The following is a 15,916-nucleotide window of genomic DNA, read 5'->3' on the forward strand; positions in this document are numbered from 1 at the left end:
GAGGGACAGAACCCAACACCTAGCTTTGTAGCTGAAGGACTCCCTGACCAAAGTGCTGCTTTCCAGACATGGGGTTTGCCTGGTGAGCTGTCAGGGTGAGTCCTTTTTGCTGGTTACACCTGAACCAGATGTTGGCGAGAGGGGAATGTTCTTTGCTTGGTGGAGGGAAGGCAGGTATTGAGCAAAAACCGTATTTCCAAGTGCAAAATGCTTCAGGCTTTCTTATTTGGCCCTTATGGCTGCTGCCCAGCAAAGGGAATGAGCTTTTAAAAGAGACTTTTCCTTGGTTCTCAGACTTTGGTCAGGGACTTCCATGGAGTAATGTGCGTGCAGAGAGCCCCATGCTACAGGTGCGTTGGTCCAAGTGTGTGTACGCTGCCAATAAACCCGGGATTTTGCATGTAAAACAGCTGTGGTTGGAGAGATTTTGAAAGAGCTCTGGTGCTGCAGGCCATGCCTGTCCCTAAAGGGCAGCTAAGGGTCACTGTACTTGTGTGGACACCCCCAGGTACGTGAGCGTAGGGAGGAGGGCTGTAACCAGCAAAAAAGCAGCCTTGGTAGCTGTAGTTCTCGGTTCCTGTAGCTCTTTGAGATGGTTTGGTGATAGCTGCCTTCAGCCTTATGATTTGGAGAAACCAATTGCTCAGCTAAAACGTGGAGCTGGGAGTAAAAAGAGTCCTGAGTTCTGGCCTGGCTTCCACGTGACTCTTCTCTGGCTTTGATCAAGTTGAGTGCGTGTTCACTGCCTTGCTGCTGGATGCCTCCTAACACCAGGAGTGCATCTCACTGAAGTACAGTACACAAATCCACTACATTAGAGGCTTGGAGAAACCGTCTGACTTCAAAAGGAAGAACGCTGTAGGGGATCAACAAAATGTTTAAAAACCACTGTTTTTACAGACATGATACATTTCCGTATTTTGCTTTCCTCTTTGAGCTGCCATCCCCTCTGTCATGCTGCAGAAGACGTTTAGGCAAAGCATAGAGCCAGCTTTTATTTAAAGCAGGCCCCATTTCCTGCATCTGTGCTATCCTTGTTGCAACGACTTAAACATAGTTTTGGTATTTTATTCTCAGTAGCTGCAATAAATGTGGCTTTGTGAGAGGTCGTTTATAGTTTACTTAGAAATCTTTGTATGAGCTGGTTTCTCGTTTGCACTGAGGATAGGAAGCTGGCACAAAACAAGCGTTATAACATGGAGAACTGTGGCACTCATTTTCTTGCTGCTTGAGTTTAAGGATTTGTTCCTCTCTTAAAAACCAGTTTGAGGCCAGTGACTGTCAGGCAACCTCTGGAGCCAGCATGCGCAGAAGGGATGCGGTATCACCAAGAGTTCTTTGGAACAGGCCCTGCTGGAAAGTGTGAACTGAGACAAATATTGCTGCCTCTGGTAGAGAGTGCTTGGGCAAAGAGAATGCATCCTGATCCGGCTTTGAAATTGGCCTTACTTTGAGCAGGTTGGATGGGAGACCTCCATTCTGTGATTCGTTGGGCCAGTGATGCTGCAGCCAATTCATGACTGTGCCGGAAAGTTGTATGTGACATGACATGAATTGAAAAGTAATGGGGAATTTTCCATGGGGTGTTTCTGCAGCTGACAGCACTGACAGTATATGAAATGTCCTCTGTACAGTGAAATTTAGAAAACATCACTGCAATTTACAGCTGTTCCTCTTTTAGGCTTTCCATCCACGCATGCAAATACATCTTTACGTCATGCCAGTTCTCGGCAGCTGTGACCTGCTGCATCTGGGAAGCTCAGTGCAGCTACTGAGAGCGCTCTGGAGCACCTCTCCCTCTGCTGCTGCCTGCCCTTGTGAAATGTGGTGGAACGTACTGAAATAGTCTTGAACCAGAATTCAAAGCTTGCCTCGTAGCCCGTGTTTCTCTGTCTTGCTCACGCTCTTTCCTCAGAACAGGAGGATTAGTAAGTGTTTTTGTTTGTTTTGTTTTTGAACAGCTCATTTGTGACGGGGACAGCCTGCTGTGGACACACCTCGCCTCTGAGAATCTGGGACTTTGAGAGGTGAGTGAGCTTCCAGGTTACGGGGAGGGACTTGGCTAGGGAGAGGTAAGTATCAATGAGAAATGCAGTGTTGGAGATGCCATAGGATCGTTCTTTTCAGCTGTAAAGGCAAGAGACGTTTAAGCATGAGATGTTAGGGGAATGAAAACCAAGTTCACGTGGAAAGATGTGTGGTGGGCTGGTTCTAGTTCAGCAGGGAGCAGCTCCACTTTTCTCTCCCAGTTTATGGCACAGCCATCCTCGATACCCGATGAAGATGCTTCTGTTGTATCTGGTTTCTTCTCACTACCCATGTACAGTCAGAACACACCCATTACAACTTCCTTTGCATCTGTCTCAGCTGATGCTTTAAGCTGAGTTAGAGGGGAGAAGAACGTGACCTGCATCCTTCCATTTGCAAACTTGTCCATGGTGCTGAGAAGTCAGATGGGAATGCAGTAACTACAGTCATCTTTTCCTGGCTGGTGTTTCTGGTAGCTCAGGGAGGTGAGGGGTGGCAACAGGTTATCTGCTGAAATGACTTAGGCATGTTGTCTTCTCCCTGTCTTAATAAGCATTGGAGGTTAATTGCTGTGGCCTCTGCTTTGGGGCCACTGAGAAGTTCCTGTTTGGTAAAGGTGCTGACCTTAACAACCGGGGAAATGTCGGGCTCAAATCCTGATGCGAAACTCAACTGCTGACAAATTTGAAACCCTTAGCCTGCGGGTCTTTGTGTAATGATGGACAGATAGCAAATATTTGGCAGGATTATTGAACGGCAGCTCAACTTTCCAGGACTGGTATGCTCTGGGTAGGAGTGGCACAGCACAGATAGATTATCAAGGGAGTGCTGTCAGGATTAAGGAGAGCTGGTGAGGTCTGGGAGGGGAGGGGTGTGGGGGACAATGACAGAAGGGGCCCAAGAGGTGTCAGCAGGGCTGTATTTGGGGAAAGGAGGTACAGGAAGATTGGTGGGGATGCAGGGCTGGTCTGGGGCCCGTTGTCTTCTAATCTATAGTTTACATAGTTTAGGTTGTCTGAGTCTACTACATCAACTAGAAATATACAGCAGTTTGTTTCTTTCTCTCTGAAGTAATAAAAGTAAAGGGTTGGCAAAAGGTGCATCCTGCAAAGGACAAACTAGAGTGGGAAAGACAGCCCCGGTGCATTCAGCTTTGACAAATGTTTCTGGTGACGTAGTCCAGTGGTGCCTGGAGTACCCCAGAAGGATACAGGCTGTGCTGTGATACCCCTGCCCATCATGTCCCTGGCAATTCTTCAATAGAGGCATCTGACAGAACTGAGGAGACAGGCAACCCTCTCCCCCTGCCCCACAGCCTCTCCCAAGGAAGCCTGAAGAGATAATAAAGCTGTGTAGAAAATAGGATTAAGGTAATGAACAGGCACAACGGAGTTTGATCTTTCAATAATGTCAAAGCCTGAGTGACAGCCAAATAAAAAAGCCAAGGCAATCTAGGCTACTGGGCCTCTGTTGCGATGGCTGGAGTGTCAAACTTATTCTTCCCTCTTCACCTGTCACAGCTGGAATGCACCATGCCACTGGGGCTTTTCCTCTCTGGGGACCTGTGCACGAGCCGGGAGTCTTGTCAGCATGTGCAGGGCAGGAGGCTGGGGAAGGAGTACTGCCGGGAAGCTAGCATGTGAAGCCTGATGTGATCGTTCATAGTGAAGGAGTACGGAGCTGTCCTTGCAGGTCTTGGCTTCTCCATAAATGGTTCTTCTTCCCAGCAAAGCTTTAGACACTTTTCCAAAGCCTTAGGTGGTCGCTAGAAGCAATCTTGGAGGGAAATGCTGATTTCTTCCTTTGGGGCTTGTGCATATTGTCTCCGTGCTGAGACTCTGGAATTGGGAGCATGACATAGAAACTCAAAATCTTAGAGCTATACAGGACTGAAAAACTCTTCCTATGCCTCATGTGTGTTGATAACATCATGCAGATGCATCCAGGCTCTATCCAGGCCCTCCCAGTGAGGTGCTTGCCCGTTCCTTGTGGTCATGAAGAGCCAACATCTGACCCACAGAGACTGAACGTGGCAAGAATGTATCCCTAAGAGCAGAATCCAGGCAACTTCTGTCAAAAGAATGATGCAGAGGAGAGTGATGCTTAAGACATTCCATAAAACTATAGGATCCTTAGCACCGCTTTGGTATTTGGTGCTAAGACCCCAGAGTTAGTTTAGTTAGCTGGTACATGGAGGGGTGTGTAACACTGCAGCAGTTTCTGTGGCATTCTCTTCCCTTGGGTAGGTGGTCTTTTCCCCCAGCAGCTGAGAGCTGGAACATGCTACAAAAGGATTTAAAGCTTAAATAACCTTTTGTGTACTGATCTTCTTAGTTCCAGGCCAGATAAGTCCTTGGCTAGTGCTTGTAGCTGTTGGTCATGGTGTGTTTTCGTATTTATGACCTTCGCTGTTCCCTGACCCTGGGGCAGCCATTCTCATCCCTCTGAGAGGAAAGGGATAATGTCTTCACCTGGAAACATGTCGTGGGCTTTGAGAAAGGCTGGTTGGGTTGGGAGGCAAGGAGATTTTTAGTGGGGAAAGGAAATGCCTCTTGCTGCATCCCACCCCCACAACTGTCTTTCATTTCTGACTCTGCTCATGATGGTGTTGGATCAAAGCTGGAACAGGCAGCAACAAGCAATTGTCAAAGGGAGTCGAAAGCAGGGGAATGACTGCGTAATGCCAAGACACCGTCTCTGATGGCTGAAATTCCAGCTGCTGCTACACCTGGCCCTTTCTCCTGTAATGAAGGAGAACTTTTTTTTCTTCTTTTTCTTTTGAAGCTGACTAGCTGCACCTCTGGAGGATATATCCCACAGATGCTACATTGTGCCATCTGATTGCCTTTAGATGTGGGGGAAGATGCTGTGTGCTTACTGCTACTCAGGATCAAGGTGTGTGTTTTTGAGGGGGCTGTGAGTAACTTAGATGATTAGAGGTCTGCACAGGAAAGGAGAAAGATCAGCAGTATGGGCCACCTGTGTCCTTGCATCAAGTCTCAGGTCGTGCTGACTCCTTGGCCTCTTGCAAGATCCCTTGGCTCTCTGTAGGAGTAAGGGATATGATGGCAGCTGCCCCTCTTGCTGGTCATGTTCCTCTATTCCTTCTGCACCTGTCTTTCTCTGCTTGGACCTTCCTGTCTTGTCTGGGAGTGTTAGTGTGTGGCTTAGCAAGACAGTCCATTAATGGCAAGCAAGAGAGAAGGAAACTTTCTTCAGATCCTGTTCCTCATTCTCTTCCACCTCATGTCTCATTTGGGAGTCTGACCTGTCTCCTAACTGCCTGGGAGAGGAGAGTGACACCTCTGGAAACAGCTCCAAAGCCAGCATTTGTCCCTTGCCTGCAGAGGCTCCCCAGCCTACCGTGGTGCTCTGAATGTCTTTAGGAGCCAAACACCCCTGTCAGAGATGCTTCTCCTCAAGGTAGGATACTCTGGATCTCGCACTGAAGCGGCTCTTGGAGCTGTTCTGCCAAGCCTGATGTTTGAAGTGGACTGGTGATCTGCTATGGTAGCCCTCGAGCTGTAAACACTTGGAGTGCACAAGTCCTACATTGTCCTTCCCTGTGACACAACGGGACAGGCGCAGGGCACAAGAGCCCTTGTGTAAACTGAGCCAAACTTAGTTGTGCCCTCCAAGCCACCCCAGATCCTCTACCTTTTAAATATCCACTCTTTGTCCATCTCCTCCCCCCTTTTGAAAGCATTTTTGGCAGTGTGTTTTTTTTTTTAAGAACCCTCTAATTTCTCGTCCAGTTTTTCTCCCTCTCCTGAGCCCTTTGAAAGTGGCTTTACGCCGTCACTGACACCAAACTGACACTTTGCGTTTCCCCACTTCTTATCCCTTTATGGCAACAGATGTTGAAATTTTGTATCCCTTTTATCTGTCCCTCTTTGCCCTCTTCCTGTAATTAGGTTTCCCTTGTTAGCAGTACAAAGTGGCCCGGTTTGCTGCCTGGCCTTTTGAGCCATTGTGTCTGAGCACATTTTTTTCCTCCTCTTTCGGAAGAGTTCCTTCCCCCTTAAGTAATAGGCAGGGTGTGGGCCAAAGCTGGGGCTTTTTCTTGTTTCTTTGTTCTCCATTTATCTCTGCCACCTTTTTCAAAGGGATGGGGGGAAAAAAAAAATAAGAGTGCGTGGAAGGGGAAGATACAGAGTTGCATTTCTTGACCGCCAGACCCCCCCTGCTCTTCAGGTGTTCAAGGCAGGTGCCTTTGATGTCTGCAGGTTTTGGGGAGGTGGGAGGCAGAGGATTCATGAAAGTGGCTTGGGAGTGGAAGAGAAGGGAGATTCAGGTGTGTGGCTGGTGCCCTCAGCAGAGGGGTGGGGAGGTGTCATTCAGGGCAGCCGGGCAGCTGCTGAGCAGGTTAGTAATCCATATTTGCCTCTAGTGCTATTGCATCGGGGTCTTTCTGAGAGACGGCATAAGCACTGCCAGCGTAAGCAGCTGGCTGAAGGTTGTTAACTTGCTGCTGCTTGATCTCTGGTATGTGTTTCCATGGGACCCTCGCTAGGTTGTGTCTGTCTGTCTGTGAAGTAGGGTGGGCAAGAATTAGTTGCTGTCTCTCAAATCGCTACGTTCATCTGCATCCACTTTGGTGGCTCTTTAAACCTATTGAATGAAGGAGCTTGAGCGCAGTTGTCAACAAGGAGGGAGAGCTTTAAAGCTTCTGCTTGCTCCCTGTGCCATTCTTAAGCAGCAAGTGTAATCTGACAGCTGCGTGCTATGTAGCATCGAGTGCCTTGGTTGTGTCCTGTGCACCATCAGTGCTAAGTTCTGCAGCCAGAGCTGCAAAGCAGATTTTGGTCCAGGCTTGACTGTGTACTTAGTAGTTTTAAGTGATGACTTCTTTTCCTGACTGCTGGATGAGGTTTGTAAGCCATGTGGGGGCTAATGGTAGATGATGATCACTGCTGATCCTTTCCTGATTAAGTCCAGTCCTTCTTGGTTTTGTGTCTTGCCATACTCAGATTTTCTGCGTGTGGAAGTAGATAATGAAATGAGAATCTGCAGGTGTAGCTCTTGGTTATAAAGCTTGCTAAATATTTTGACGGAAGCTTTTTATATAGATACTGCCTAAGATGCACAAGTAGATTTCTTAGTGCTGTGCTCTAAAGCAAGTTCTACAGAAGATTCTGTCCACCACTTTGAACTCTGAGGTTTCAACAAGTTTGAGACCCTTTAATTTAATGACAGAGGCATGTTTGGGTGAAGGGAAGCAAACAGATTCAGAACTGAAGTTCCTAAATTGAAAGGAAAGGTAACCATCTCCAAGAAGGGCGGGGAGTCTGCTTCATCCAGGCATTTAAACTGGATTTATCAAGTCACAGAGTAGTGGGTGGTTATCTGAGTGGGAACAGGAGAGATGAGTGATAGAAAATATTATCCTAGCACTAAGAGTTTCACAGGATTTGGGGGGCAGAGGACTCATAATACCATGCTCTAGACGCAGAATCCCCTCTCCTGCCTTGTGTTTCTATGGATTTGTCACATGAATAATCTTTCTTGCCAAGAAATCTCAGTAGGTTTTGTGGGGAAAAAGGCAACACACTCCTTTTAGGCTTGGATTTCTTTCTCAGAATTTCTGTTCTGACTGAACAGAGTCTTTAAATCACAATAACTGATTCAAAACTTGTCCAACAGTGAGCTAAACAGCTTTCTGGGCTGTTTTTGCCTCAGATAAGTGAAAACAAATGTGAGCCCTCTACTGCCTCCACTCACTGCAGTGGGATGATCCACAGGTAACTGCCCTTCCTCAGATGGCTGCTTGTTCTCTTTTCCTATGCTGTTTCCCCATCCCCTCCACAGACAGCTTTGTTTACTCTTTTTGAAGCATCGGTTTTGAGTTTTCCTATTTATACGTCCTTTGTTTAATTGGGAACATAAAAGCTGTGCCTTCTCCCTAAAATTCAAGGGAAAAAGGTTGGTGAGGTGACAGACTGAAGTCTTCAGTTATTAGTCAGAATTAGTCTTCAGGCAAACCCTTTTGTGGTCTGTTCATATTAAATCAGTTTGACACAATGACTGTCTTTAGATTTCTAATTTGGTTCATGGGATCCGCTCCCTCTGCAGTAAGGTAAGCAGGATGAAGAGTCCGGATGTAGATCTAGGCAAAGTAAAAGCAGATCCTTCTTCACTGAGCTGCCGGTCCCACTTATGACTTGAGGAGCAAGACTAGAGGTAAACAGGTCTCCCGCCTTCAGGCATGAATGAATCCCTTGACAAGGCTGGAAGGAGATTCCTGCCCCAGTTCTGCAGCTCAGAACCGTAGGATTTGATTCCCTTGCTCTGAGATCTCGGGCGTTGTTGGCAGCAGGACGCCGGGTCTCCAGCCAACTACTTGAGCCAGTGCTGGAGGAGGCTGGCTGCTGCAGGGAGCCTCTTAAGTGGCTCTCTCCTGGATGACTGCTCCCCTTAGCAGTTTTGTAGTGTTCAGAGCTCCGTCTCTTTTGTTTATAATGGATAGCTTCGGTCTTACTGTGCAACTTATTTCTCGTGGTATGCATGCCTTCTCAAAACAGTTTGGGGCCTTGTGGTTCTTTACTGATTTATTCATTTATTTTTAAACATCATCTTTCTTGACCCTCCATTACATAAGCTGGACGTCTGCCTTCCTTTTGTTAAAAGGGCTCTGGTGCATCTTACTCTAAAAGTAAGACCATCATAAGAGGAAGAACATACAGGTGTTTATCCTTGATCTTTTCGTACCCATTGCGGTCTTGGCCCTCTCACGCTGTGGTTGAGCATGAGGCCAGCTCCTGCCCTTTGGATGTGTGCATGTCCAGGGCATGCTGTGGCCTTTGCACTCCTGTTCAGGCGTATTTATGACAACTTTACAAGGCCCCAAACAATTGGAGAGCGTGGGTGGGGGCTGGACACTCCAAACGCATCAATCAGTTTCATCCCTCTGAGGCAAAGCAAAAGCAATCTTTATTTTTCCCTGGGTTGAGAGAGAATCAACAGAGGCAAGAGAGAAGAATGGGAAGGAGTGAATGAGGAACCCCCTCTGCCACTGGCTAGCGGTAGCTCATTTAAACAGATGGCTTTGTTTTGATTTGGACTCTCCATTTTTTTGTCTCCCCACTAAAGGAGACCTGCAGAGCTCTGTCCAGAAAGGGAGCAATACAGCCGCCTGTTCCCACACAAGTGGGGCGAAAGGCGAGAGGCTTTGAGAATTCCCTGCTTCTTTTCCTTGCCTCCTTCTTTTTCTCTTCCCCCAAGAAATCACAGTTTGAGAGAATTCCCCCCTACTCCTCCTGTTGGAAAGAAAGACAGAGAAGACATTCTTGACATTCTTTGCAGAGAAAAGGGGTTAAATGTCTGAATTTGGGGGTCACCATGTTATACAAATTGCAATCTAATCGTTTTTACAAGAACACACGTGTGCTAAGAAAAGGAGCCATGGACAAGAAAGAAAAGGGGACAGACAACCTTTTTTGTCCTATCTTTTTATTTTTTTTCTCTCCAAGGTTTTGGACTATTGTCATGTCCTGTCTCTCTCCCCTCCTCACCCCCGAGAGGGAGAACATTGGTTTTATAGTTAAATTGGTTCGTAAAGCAGAAGGGCTTGGTGCCATTTCTGTTTGTTTTCCCAAATAAAAGCCCCAGCAGGGTCTCTTTTGCACCGTTGTGGCTTTATTTGAAGAAACTGCCTTTTTCCCATAGCCCAGCGTGTCAGTTTATCCTCTGAACTTAACCTTACGGGAACCCGAACAACAAAAACTCACAGGGTCTCAGAGCTGGAAAGGTAAAGAAATTGTATCTTTTTATTGGACCATTTAAAGCGTGTGTGGGCCAATTCAGAGAAAGCAGAAGAAAAGAAGGCAAAACTCCCTCTTCTGTCTCTTCCCCCTGACACAATCTCATACCGTCGTTGGTGTCATTCCCCCCTACTGCCTCAAGGCCCTTCAGCTGCACTGGGGAAGCTTGAGAGAGGCATTTCTCCCGAAAATCACTTATAATGGCGTCTCAGAACCATTTCACATGGAGCTGCGCCCCCAAAATTCCCCAATCCACACCTCCCTGCAGGATTTAGTAACCTTGGCTAAGCACGGGAGTAACCTTGGGTTAGGATAACTATGTGAAGAATCGCTTTGCCAAGGAGCAAAAGCTTCTTTTCCTTCTCCCTATGTGCATTATAAATGTTGTTTGACCAAGTCCTTCCCTTAGCATAAGCTGCTGCATCCCCTGGGTGCCTCAGCCCCAGCTGTAAAGCACCTGGAAGAGACAACAGCTGAGCTCTTCCCTTTGGTTTTGGTGCTCTCTCCAAGTTGGATGACAGGAGTTGCACAAATGCTGCACCTCCAGATAATTGTCTTTAAATGGGTTGTGTTTCCTTTCTCTATTTGGTGCTCAGTTCAAATATCCCACTGTTTTGAACTGAACAGTGCTCTTTTCAGTAAATATTTCTTGATATTTTTTTCCCCAGTAAATATTTCCCAGCTGGCTTGTTGGAAGTAGTTACTGGGGCTAAAATATGAGTGTAGAGCATTGCTTTGTTTCTGAATCGTTGCCTGCTTATGCACAACAGCTTCTCTTCTTTGATGGATGATCACAGCTCACAGATGAGGTTTCCAGAGAAAATGAGTATGTCCTCAAATTCAGGCGTCTCTGTTTTCAGCAGATGTTCTGAATTCAGCAGTTTCCTAGAAGGCACTTAATGCTAAATTTGTTTGCTGCACATTTGTCAATATCAGTGCTAGTGAATCAGGGTCGCCAAAAATTGAGGGTGGGGAGAAAAGCGTTTATTGCTTCAACCCAGCTTTTGGATCGTAGTTCGTGTCCATCAGAGAGAGCTGGCCAAGACCTGCAGCAATTGGGCAGGGTGCAGGGATGGAGGTACAGACTTCAGGGTTCCAGCTATCAGCGGGGTCTCGGGGAAATCCTGGGGTTTTACAGTCACACAAATGATCATTGTGTCCTGGGAGGCTGTAGGTGGCTTCAACTTCATGACATTTGGTGATCTTTTCTATGCCTCTTTGAGCAGTTGTCTTCTGCTCGTGTAAGTTGTCAGAGAACTATCAGTGATGTGCCAGTGAATCTACTGTTGTTTTTTTTTTGGTTCCTTGATGAGTTATCTTGATCCTTTTTGGCTTTTCAAGGATTAACTGTGGGTTTTGCTTCTTAGGAAGTAGAAGCCGTTGTGGACTGGGCTTTGAGGGCAAGGAGCAGATGCGATAATGGAGAATTTATGGATACTAACTTGTGACCCCTACGCTGGTAGGCTTGTGATTGCAGAGCATTTCCTTCCATAGGCTCAGCATGGCTGCATGTGCTAGGAGGATGTGGAGCTAGCTCAGCATGGTGGCCTGTTTCCTGGGACTGCTGGGCCAGAGACGCCTTAATCTGCTGAAAAATGAGGGAAATATTAATCACGTTCAGTATCTTTATCAATTTAAGTGCACCCATGCCAAAGCTCTTAGGTCTTCTGGTGTACGTGCCCAGTGTGCAGCACAGTGTGATTTTCCCCTGGTGTCAGGTTATAAGTTCTTTGCTGTAGCAACTAATGTGTTGTTCCTGTAAACTGCTGAAGGACCGCTGCTGTACGCAGGTGCTGGGCCTCCCAGCTGAAAGCTGTCTTGGCTGACCTGTTCTTGGGGCAGGAGAATTGAACTGATTAACAAACCAGCAAAACGAGGTTTGCCTTGCTGCAGTGGCTTGCAAGTATCTGTGCTCCTTTTCTGCCCACTAAGACAAGTTCATCTTGGTGTGTTTTCTTTTTTTTTTCTTTCTTTTCTGTTACCTAGTCTGGAAAGAGAAGCGGAGGGAGGAAAACAGTTGTGGCTGATTGCTGGGATGCTTGGGTACCACTGTGATGAGGTGTGAAACATGGGGAGCAAGGCGCCTGGGTGGTGGTCAGCGCTGCACAGAAATTTCTGAAAGCAGGAATTCAGGCTCTCTGGTTTCTCTTGTCTCTGGGGTTCTTTGATGCTGAAATTTTTCACTTGGAGGCCTCCAACCTGCCAATAAAAGTTGCTGCCATCTTTCAGCACTGCAACCTGAAGCCTGGTCTGGGAGGTGGAAGACAAGCTTCTGTGTGGCCAGGCTTGCTTTGGATGTCATGGGAGCTTGCCAGAAGTGGGAGATTGTGAGGAGACCCATTTCAGGTGCCTGAGAGGAAGAGAGCTGGTCCCAGCAGGTTAAATATCCCTGGGTGTGCTTCAGCATCCTGCTACCTTTCCTTAGCAGGGTGCCCCTCCCTCTGAGCACACCTAGTCCTTTGCATATTGAAGTTGTGTTAGCAGGGAAAACGATGGAGTGGAAATAACACAACGAGGCTTCAGCCAGATAGCAGGGGTTGTTCACCAGCCGTGCTGCTGGGCTGTGTGGCCCTCACGCTGCCCATCCTCCTGGTTTCTTCAGGTAGGCCACGGACTCTTGTTTGGGAGAGCAGCTGACTCTGCCTCATACCTCCGTTGTATGTCTTTGGACTCTTGGCCACGCATCCAACTCACAGGATCAAGAAGGTCGTGTGGAGGTCTTGAGAAGGGCTGTGTGTCTGCCTGTCTGTCTGTTCTGCTGGCGTTGCAGCAGATGGAGTGGGTCGGTGCGTTTGGAGGAGCAGGGCAGTGCCAGAGCTCAGAGGTGCCCAGCCCTGTCACGCTGTGGTGATGCCTGAGGACCTCTCGCCCTCAGCCAAAGCCCACAGCTCTCACTCCCAGCGCTCGGACCGCAGACGCTTCAAGCTCCCGACGTACGTACAGGTGCAGCTAGGTTGGGCCGCGAGTAACCCTCCAAGGGTTAACGCGTTGTGAGAAGGTTGCAAAGGGCTGAAGCCTGGAATCCCCCCGATCCCTTGCCTGGAGAAAGACAAAGTCCAATAAGCCAGCACCCCTGGATTCGTGTTGGGGGGGATTAATTCATGCACTTGATGTTAAAGCTTGTCCGAGAGGTTTGCACGGGGGGGCCATTGCTAGGGCTGGTTGGCCTCTCTAAATGGTTGCTAGGGCCCTGGCATCAAGGGCCAATGTAGCTGCCCACAGCCACGGTCACGGAGGGAATTACACAGCCACAAAGAAATTGTTATTCTACATAATCTGCTCTTTGGAGAGTGACTGTGGGGAAACAGGCTGGCCCCAGCATGCCGCCAGCTCTGTGATCATAGAAGCGTGCTGGCTGCAAAGATCGGCCAGGGCTCGCCTTCTGATCTGGGGACACCAGGGCTCGAGGCGCTAATCTGCTTTATCAGCGATTTCTCTCTCCTGACACAAAGGTGTTTACTTGTTTTAACATCTCCTGGGACTCTATTTCTCCTTTTGTGTGGTCTTTATCCCCCGACGAGGGCTTTAGCCCAGATTACAGACAGAATTAAGGCATTTGGCGATGTGCCTCAGAACTGTGTGATGCTGGATCAAGGAGCAGAAAGTAACAAAATAATGGGGGGAGATGCTGGGAGTGACCCCACCACGGGGTCCGTGCTGTCGGCTTTCAGGACCGCTTCATTGTCCTGAGAACCAAGAGCCTGTTGGAGAGGGTGGCCGTGCGGCAGGGTTTCAAAAGCAGGTGCTTCGAGGTTCATTGTGCCCAGCGGTTTTGATTTAAAGGTTGTGAGGAGGAGGAAGAAAAGGAGGGTTTGCAAGAGGTGGCCATCTCAAGCAGCTGGGCAGATTGTCTGCTGGGGCAGTTGGAGTGTTACAGGGGACAGGGTGTGTGTGGCAAGGTGCAAATTCATAAGGCCAAGGAAGGGGACCCAAACTTCTTCTCCCAGCCTGACAGGGAGGGCCCTTTTGGAGTGGTCCCTCACCAGCACCATCCAGCTGCTGGTTCTGCACAGGAAGAAGCAGCTGAGTGATACGGCCACAAAACATCTGGCTTTGAGCTTCATGGAGATCTTGCTTTTGCTCTTTTGCAGCAAGCAAGGAATGTAAAAGGGCAGTGGGGAGACGAGCCTCTGGGAAGTCATCTCCAGAGATGTTCAGCCCCAGATAAGGGGTTTGCAGCATGCAGAGTGACTGAAGGGGGTGGGAAGAGCAGCCACAGCTGCTTAAGACAGGGAAGTCTGATGTGCCTGTGGATCTGAGCCATGCGTCAAAAACACTGGGAAATACCCCGGTGGACAGAGGATGGGATGGGGTTGACCAGGTAAATGGCTGTTGTAGATTACCTGGAGTTTGACTAAGTTGAGAATTGCTTCCTAGGGAAATGGAGCCTCATCACTGAGCATACTGGTTACTTTTCCCAAGGAAGATGATCCCCTTCAGCCAGGGGTCAGCTGTGCCTGTTCCTGTTCTTGCCTTACAGCTGTGACTCCTGCTAGTCGCTATCCTTTACAGTAGCCCAACCAGTAGCAGAAGCTGGGGGAGGGAGAGCAAGGCTGTGCAGCCTCTTGCATTCTGTTAAATCACAGAAATGAGATCTAGGAGGCTTCTGTGACAACATCTCTGCTCCGGCCTGAGGGACTGGAAGGGCTCTCTGCTCTAAATGACTCTTCTGTTGTGTTTCATTGCAGCGGTCAGCTTTTGACTTGTTTAGGGACTGACTTTCACCGTGGAGCTGGAGTCCTTGATGTCTTCTATGAAACGCCCTCCCTTCTCCTTTCGTGTGGGTATGACACCTACATCCGCTACTGGGACATACGGACCAGCACCAGGTGAGCCTACCCTGCTGGCATCTGCAGCCCCAGTGAGGTTCCCAGGCTGTTCCTGTGCGGTGTCTGGGGACTCACCTGCAGCTTGGTCAGCTCCTTCAGGCAGGTTGGGCCTCAGCTCCCGTCCAGGCACTGGGTGGAGGAGGCTCAGCCCCTCTCTGGTTTGTGTTACCCTTGCAGGAAGTGCGTCCGGGAGTGGGAAGAGCCCCATGACAGCGCCCTGTACTGCATAAGGAGCGATGGGAACCACATGATTGCCAGCGGCTCTTCCTACTACGGCGTGGTGCGCCTCTGGGATAAGCGGCAGACTCGGTGCCTGCAGGTGAGGGCTGGACAGAGGCTGGGATTCAGCAGGGCTTCTAGGTTGTTCTCTGGCAGCCAGGTGCCCGTGTCTCTTCGGGAGAAGAGACAGAGGCTTTGGGACGAGTCTACCACAGGGAACCTAACCTTTAAGCCTGATCTGCTGCAGCCTGTAAAGCCTGTGGGGATCTCTGGGTCGACCTCTTCTTTGAAAGGTTGATTCTCCTTTCTTTCTTGCAGAGCTTTCACCTGTCTTCACCCACCAGCAGCCCAGTGTACTGCCTCCGTTTCAGTACCACCCATCTGTACGCTGCCCTGGCATCAGCCTTGCACGTCCTTGACTTCACAGCCCTGTGAAGGGCACCACAACTGCGTCTGGTTGCCCCAACTCAGCAGAGTTGACACTTGGCTCAGGGAAAAGCAGGGCAGGAAAGGTGAGAGTGGCCCCCAAGGCTTCTGAAGAGATGTTTTGCCTGCCAGAAAGCTATGTTGAGGGGTGCACAAAGGGCCAGACATTCTCAGCCTCTCCTGCCCGTTAGTGGAAATAAAGGCTGACTGTCCTTCACCATTTTTATTTTGTGCCAGTCAGGGCTTATAATATTATCTGTTCTTTTTTGTTCTTTTTTCTTTTTTTTCGTTTTTTCTCTCTCCTGCGAATACATTTGAGGGGCAGGTTGAGCCAGGATGCCCTGTCAGCTTGTGTACTGGTCAGGTTGAGATCAGCCAATCTCTGAGCCATGTGAAGCAAGTCCAGGCTGTGTGTGGGGTGCACTGAATTGGCGGAAGGGAAAGGTGCCTGGAGCAGGACCTCCTTTTCACCTGCACTTACTCTCCTGACAGCTGCTTGTGTTGTCCTTTGCAGCCAAGAGAAGGAATTGAGCTAAAAGTCAGAGCCAGCCCTGCTTTCAGTGTATGCCTCCCCAAGCTGGCCGTCAGGTCAGACTGTGCACTTGGCAGGGCTGAAACAGTTGCATTTTGATAAATAAAACTCTGAAGGGAAAC

The 15,916-nt window shown here is 48.7% G+C and overlaps 1 protein-coding gene across 1 annotated transcript in view; it reads left to right on the top strand.

Moving 5' to 3' along the window:
• The window catches only part of FBXW4 (F-box and WD repeat domain containing 4), a 59,365-nt gene extending 43,450 nt beyond the window's left edge, over positions 1-15,915 (top strand). Inside the window, 4 exon segments of the mRNA XM_083844558.1 lie at positions 1,962-2,027; positions 14,477-14,617; positions 14,795-14,936; positions 15,155-15,915. Coding sequence (XP_083700684.1) covers positions 1,962-2,027; positions 14,477-14,617; positions 14,795-14,936; positions 15,155-15,271 — 466 coding nt within the window. The 3' untranslated portion in view covers positions 15,272-15,915.
• Position 15,916: the final 1 nt, after the last annotated feature.

This window comes from Anser anser, assembly GCF_964211835.1.
Source record: "Anser anser genome assembly, chromosome: 7".
In the NCBI taxonomy this organism is placed as follows: Eukaryota; Metazoa; Chordata; class Aves; order Anseriformes; family Anatidae; genus Anser; species Anser anser.